The following is a 7,260-nucleotide window of genomic DNA, read 5'->3' as shown; positions in this document are numbered from 1 at the left end:
TCAGGGGGAGCCCCAAGGATAAGGCGCGAGGCGGCCGGGGCTCAGGTTGCGCAGGCACCGAGGGCACCTGGGCTCCTCCGGCCCCTGCTCTGTGAAGGCCGGGGTGCTGCAGGGCCGCTCTCCCCGGAGTCTCTCTTCTTCTGGCCGCAGCCGGTGGACCGCAGAGTAGTGCGGGTGCAGCGGCGCCCGGGCAGCTGCGGAAGTGGCGGGGTTGAGGTGGCGGCTGGGGCGCCACGCGCATTCCCTCTCTGGCTTCCGCACCCGCTTCTGCACCAGCCTCGGGCAGTCAGTCCCCCGCTGGTTTAGTGGCGGAGGAAGCGAGGCGCGATCGGGCAGCCCTGGACATTCCTCAACCTTGAAACCCTGATGCCTGGGGTCCGCTGCTCAGAGCTGGGGCTGGGCGGAGCTCTACTGGGGAGATCTTTCCACCTTCCTCTGGGGAGCCCCTCCTTTTTGCTGGGTGCTCAGCTCACCACTGCGTGACTTCGCTCTCAACGAAAAACACATTTCCTGAAATTCCTCAGATTTCAGTTCTGTTAGTGACATTCTCTCCAGCTTTATAATTTGCTGGAATATATATATGTATGTGTGTGTGTGTGTGTATATCTATCTATCTATCTATCTATCTATCTATCTATCTATATATATTTTTTTGAGACGGAGTTTCGCTCTTGTTGCCCAGGCTGGAGTGCAAATAGCGCGAATCGACTCACTGCAACCTCCGCCATGCACTACCATGTCTGGCTATTTTTTTTTAGTAGAGACGAGGTTTCACCATGTTGGTCAGGCCGGTCTCGAACTCCTGACCTCAGGTGATCTACCCACCTCGGCCTCCAAAGTGCTGGGACTACAGGCATGAGCCACCGCGCCCGGCCGGAACAGATCATTTTTTACACTGTCATACAGTTACTTCTTTCTGATAATTTCCATGAGATGTGGGGAGAAAAGAGGCAATTGTGGCGATACAATCCTTGAAACCAGAAATCAATGACGTTATACTTAACTGGATTTTAACATTCTACCGCATTATGGTTTTGTGTTTCCTCCTTTCTTCTTGTCTGTTTTTTTGATAATTATAAAAATTGATTCCTGTCTAGGCACAGTGGTTCCTGCCTATAATCCCCAGCATTTTGGGAGGCCAAGGCGGGAGGATCATTGAACCCAGGAGGTCGAGACGGCAGTGAGCCGTGATCACACCACTGCACTCCAGCCTGAGCAATAGAGCGAGACCCTATCTCAAAAAGAAGAAGAAGAAGAAAAAAAAAGAGTCCTAATGATCTAGCACATTCTACATTCACTGCATGATTTTGGGACATGTTTCGTTGGGGATTATAGTTCTGAATTACAAAGTATTACCGGAATGGGCTGTGATCAGGATTATAAATAGCAGCAATTACATGCTTTTTGAACTAGAAAAGATGTTCTAAATTGACCTAGATATATACAGACTATTGGGACACGTGGTGGATTAAAAGGCCTAGTAGCGGACTCTGAAAAACAATGTTTTCCACCAGGGGGAGCTGTAGACTATGTCTGAAGGTATCCAGCTTCAAGTCTTTGTCTTGTGCCACTTTTAAACGTGATTCTCCTGATGGTGCCTTCAGTAGGACCACAATAAAAACCAGGCTAAGGCAGAAAGGTTGAATGGGTTCTTGTAACTGGAAACCTGAGCTACAGCGCTGCCTTTAGGCACAGCTGGATTCAGGCATAGACGCTGCAGGTCTTAGGCTTTGCTCTGTTCTCTGCTTGACTTTATCTTCCCAAAGGCCCTCCCCTCATTGTGGCAAAACGGCTGCAACAGTGCTGGCCTTCATCCTCCCAGACTTAAATTCAATGAGCAAAGACCCCACTTACCTAATGGCTTCCACAAACATCCAGGAATTGAGTCTCTTGACTAATTGGCCTGCCTTTGGTCAGATGTCCACTCCCGAGCCCATCTCAGTCACCAGCAAGGTGATGTATTGGCAGGGCCTGGCTCACACCAGGCTGAGGGTGAAGCCGGTTTAACCTAGATGACAAGGACTGAGGGGGACAGGGAGAGGTCTAGAGACAAAATCAGGCTCTGCTCCTGGAAGCCGGTGAATGGGTGCTGGGCAGCCCCCAGAAAACATACAGAGAAGGAAGCCCGGTGTGGAGATTCACACAGGTAATCTCAGCACTTTGGGAGGCCGAGGTGGGCAGATCACCTGAGGTCAGGAGTTTGAGATCAGTCTGGCCAACATGGTGAAACCCCATCTCTACTAAAAATACAAAATTAGCCGGGCGTGGTGGCAGGTGCCTGTAATCCCAGCTACCCAGGAGGCTGAGGCAGGAGAATTGCTTGAACCTGGGAGGTGGAGGTTGCAGTGAGCTGAGATTATGCCACTGTACTCCAGCCTGGGCGACAGAGAGAGACTCTGTCTTAAAATAAAATAAAATAAAATAAAATAAAATAAGCCATACAGAGAAAGAGAAGGTGATAACATAAGGCAGATGGAATGCACTATTGGGCGGTGGGGTCGCAACAAGGGATGCAGAGTATAGACTGTGGAGTCAGCTCCACACAGGAGAAGAGACCTCTCAGCTGGCCGTTATGCTGAGTAGGCAGCCTGAACTAGTGACTTCAGAGGGGAGGCAGCTCTGGGAGATGACACAGTGGAGGTTTGGTCCCATGACATCATGGCTGAAGGAGGTAGAGGAGAAGCATGTGACGCGAGGAGTTCGGGGCGCTCAGAGGACAGGCTGATGGCTGGATTGGTCATGGGGATGGTAAAATCACCAGAATGAGAAGACTGGGAGCTGATGGAGTAGAGGGTGTGCCCACTGCTCAGTGGATGATGACGTTCACCAGGGATGGGGGGGGTGGAAGAGGTGAGTGGCCTGGCCGTTAAGGAACCGCTGGGAATGAGGAGGACACTGACCCCAAACCTCTCAACTCTGGGGTGTGTGGTGTCTGGGAGGAGCCTGTGAGCAGAGCCAGATCTTGAGTAAAGAAGGAGGTGGAGGGAAAATCCTGTGAATATGTTAAGAATGCAGGAGAAACTGAATTAAACAGGACAGATTAAGCAGATCTATTTATCTCTTCACCCTCCCAAAACCCCACTAAAATTACAATAAAAGGATAAAAAAGGCATAAACCCACAAGGACAAGAAGAACGGGGGAGGAAATGAGCACAGACAGGAGAACTCAGCATTCTGGAAAGCAGGGGGAGCGTGGAGAGTGATGACTGACTTGGCAGAGCAGAGGGAGCTCAAATCCAAGCGCTGGCGGGTGGGGGTGGACATCAAAAACCAGCAGAATCCTGGAAGCCTGAGGGATTGGAAATATCGGGTGTTTCATCTATTTACTGGTAGGAAATAAAATACCCCCAGTGTTGCATGGCTTGAAGCAATGCCAGTTGTAACTTCATGATTCTGTGGGCCCACTGGCTTCACCAGGTGGCTCTGCTCCATGTGATGTTGGCTGGAGCATGGGGCTGGTAGCTGGTGTTGCTATCGTCCAGCAAGTCGGTGAGTTGCTGTGAGTTGAGGACCTCTGTCCTTCTCTATGTTGTGATTCCATGTGCTTGGGCTTCTCAGAGCATGGTAGCATAGAAATTAGCTTTGGTTAGTTAAATCCAGTTCTTCCCTGGGGCCATTTTCCCAATGCATTTGATCATCAATATCAGTATTATCACATGACCAGTTTATGTAAGATAGTTGAATCTTAGCAACAAGGTGAGTGTTAACACTGTATCACAATATGGCTGTAGATATAACCTGAAAAATAATCGTCAAAAGATACTGGCATATTACTAGAGTCTTAGTCATTAACAGTGAGTCCAGTCCCTCTGGGGTAATCATAGCATATGACCAAAATGTCTCCCAGAGCGATGCCACTAAGGCTTGCAGACTTCCGTTTGGCTTTGTCAGGTTTCAAAAGCAAGAGTGATCTTGGCATCAGATGGCTCCACTCTTTCAGACATCCTGTATATATATATACATATATATATATTTTTGAGACGGAGTTTTTATTCTCCTGCCTCAGCCTCCCGAGTAGCTGGGATTACAGGCGCTCGCCACCATGCCCGTCTAATTTTTGTATTTTTAGTAGAGACAGGGTTTTACCATGTTGGCCAGGCTGATCTCGAACTCCTGACCTCAGGTGATCCACCTGGCTCGGCCTTCCAAAGTGCTGGGATTACAGGCATGAGCCACCGTGCCCGGCCTATCCTGTATAATTAAGCTAAGAGAAAATATCATCTCTTGCTCTGAGCCCCTCTCAAGGCATCCATGTAATATTGATGTCATATGTGATATCCCCTCATTGTAACCCATTCATTCATTTCTTTATATTCAGCTACCATTTCTCCTTCCCTTCAGTTATATCTAAACTTTCCACTTATTTATTTATTTATTTTTTGAGACATGGTCTCACTTTGTCGCGCAGGCTGGAGTGCAGCGATACAATCACAGCTCACCGCAGCCTCAACTTCCCAGGCTCAAGCCATCCTCCTGCCTCTCTGCCTCCCAAGTACATAGGACTACAGGTGCACGCCACCATATCCAGCTAGTTTTAAACCAGTTTTTTGTTTTTGTTTTTGGTAGAGACAAGGTCTCAGGGTGGGGTAATCTGTCTAATGGGGGCCCTCCCTTGACTCCCTCATGTTGAGTGTAAACGCGAAGGCGCGTGAGCCAGCCTTTCATTCCTTTATCTCCCCCGATTTTGAACAGCACATGTTTCAATTGTCTGTTCAGTTTCTACCAAACCATGATTTGAGGTTTGAAATGTGTTCCTTGGATGGAACACATTTCTCCGAGGATGAAAATGTGTTTCTTGGTCTGAAGAAATGTGACTCGACAGTCCTAATTGGTGCAGTATCTTCTGTTTCAATTCTTTTACAACATTTTGAGTATTTGCATCTACTGCTGGGGATGCAAAGCCTAGTCCCAGAGTGTCTGTTTTTTTTAGGGCCCATTTGTAGCCCCCCAGGGCTGGCAGCATCAGTCCAATTTGCCAGCTATATGTGGGACCTTCGCCGTGGAGACCTTCTCCATAGTTATCTGCAGTCTCTGTCTCTCTTGTTGACAGACAGTATGATTCTTGTAGGCATTTTATGCCTGAGAGGGTGCAAGAGGAATGTGTCTAGATCCAGCTTATGTCTGCATGGCTATGGGTCCCCCGTGTCCACTCATTTAATGGAGCCAGGTGGCCACCTCAAACAAGGGTATTGCAGATTCCAATCTCCTTCCAGTCCTAGAAGGGGCTACTTCTGAGGATCATTGATATGTCCTATTTTAATACATCCCTTAAATTCCCATAGTGGTTTCCATGGGGCCATGCCCCATATGAGGATACTTTCAATAGTCCAGTCTCCATTGTTTTACCAGATACCGTGGCCTGGCCATTAGCTATACCCATGAATTGGTAAAAACCCAAACAGGGGCCAGGCGCGGTGGCTCACCCAGCACTTTGGGAGGCCGAGGTGGGTGGATCACCTGAGGTTGGGAGTTCGAGACCAGCCTGACCAACACGGAGAAACCCGTCTCTACTAAAAATACAAAAGTAGCCAGGTGTGGTGGTGCATGCCTGTAGTCCCAGATCCTCGAGAGGCTGAGGCAGGAGAATCACTTGAACCTGGAGGCGGAGGTTGAGCTGAGATCGCGCCACTGCACTCCAGCCTGGGTGACAGAGCGAGACTCCGTCTCAAAAACAAAACAAAACAGAAAAAACCACACCCCAAACAGGGAGTCAAACAGCATGCAGTTCAGCCCACACAGCTGATTTGGTTTTACCTTCTTTAATTAGAGTGGTGGTCTTCCAAACAGGATGCTATCTGTTCACCTGGGAACTGCCATCCATAAATCAAGAAGCTCTTTGTTGGTCAATAGATGGCTGTTCCTAGGGCACCGCTTAAGTGACCCAAGTGGCTGTAGCATCCGGCAGCATCTCAGGAGGTTCCAAAGTGGATTCTGAAACTGCCATTGCAAAACTGTAACTGAGGCCAGGTGCAGTGGCTCATGCCTGTAATCCCAGCACTTTAGGAGGGCCAAGGCAGACAGATCATTTGAGGTCAGGAGTTTAAGGCCAGCTTGACCAATATGGTGAAACCCTGTCTCTTCTAAAAATACAAAAACATTAGCCAGGCATGGTGGCGCATGCCAGCTACTCAGGAGGCTGAGGCAGGACAGTCGCTTGAACCCGGGAGGCAGAGGTTGCACTGAGCCAAGATCGCTCCATTGCACTCCAGCCTGGGTGATAGAGTGAGATTGGAAAAAAAAAAAAAAAATTATAACTGAGACAGTGAAAGAGATCTGACTAACCAACTCCATCTGGCTTCTAACCTCCAACCTGTGCTTGTTCATTCCAGGGCTGAGGCCAAACTAACTCTGGAAGGAACTTATTTTTTAGTTTATAGTTTAAAACAAAAATGATAATAGCCCTTTCCCAAAACAAACCCCCTTCTTGCCTGGGAACTAGACTGCCTTTGTAAACTAACAAATTAGCCAAAAGATCAGAAATTATGGTTTAGGAGTAATTCAGCTGGTGGCTATAAGATTCTGACCCTCCCTAAATTGCTCCTGGGGATAACATCACCATTGTACAATCTATGATCAGTGCTTGAGAAATTTCAGTAAACTAGCTCCTCTAATCTGATGGTCCCCACCAAAAAACTGACTCAGCACAAGAGAACAGCTTAGACTCCCTGTGATTTCATCCCACGTCCAACCAATCAGCACTCTTGACCGCGAGCCCCACACCCACCAAATTATTCTTAAAAACTCTGATTCCCGAATGCTCAGGGAGACTGATTTGAATAATAATAAAACTCCAGTCTTCCACACAGCCAGCTCTGCATAAATTCCTCTTTCTCTATTGCAGTTCCCTCATCTTGACAAATCAGCTCTGTCTAGGCAAGGGCAAGGTGACCCCACTGGGCAGCTACAATTCTGGGGGTAAAGAGACTACCTGCTCGTGAGTAATCCTCGCATCTCTCTGGTAGCATGTTCCTGTATACACCATGTCCATTTGTTATGGAGCTCTTCTGGGCACTTTCCACTCCATTACAGTGTTTCTTCAATTTTATTTATTTATTTTTTTTAGAGGGAGTATTGCTCTGTTGCCAGGCTGGAGTGCAGTGGCGCCATCTTGGCTCACGGCAACCTCTGCCTCCTCCCAGGTTCAAGTGATTCTCCTGCCTCAGCCTCCTGAGTAGTTGGGATTACAGGCGCATGCCACCACGGCTGGGTATTTTTATTTTATTTTATTTTATTTTATTTTATTTTATTTTATTTTATTTT

At 48.0% G+C, this 7,260-nt stretch overlaps 1 protein-coding gene across 1 annotated transcript in view; it reads right to left on the bottom strand.

The window, feature by feature from the left end:
* LOC105523691 (centrobin-like) overlaps positions 1-7,260 on the bottom strand; it is a 57,624-nt gene continuing 50,364 nt past the window's right edge. Inside the window, exon 6 of the mRNA XM_011958637.1 lies at positions 1-194. Coding sequence (XP_011814027.1) covers positions 1-194 — 194 coding nt within the window. The remainder of the gene's footprint in view (positions 195-7,260) is intronic.

The sequence above is a fragment of the Colobus angolensis genome, unplaced genomic scaffold (genome assembly GCF_000951035.1).
Source record: "Colobus angolensis palliatus isolate OR3802 unplaced genomic scaffold, Cang.pa_1.0 Scaffold47, whole genome shotgun sequence".
Classification (NCBI taxonomy): domain Eukaryota; kingdom Metazoa; phylum Chordata; class Mammalia; order Primates; family Cercopithecidae; genus Colobus; species Colobus angolensis.
This window is presented reverse-complemented; position numbering and strand designations above follow the sequence as displayed.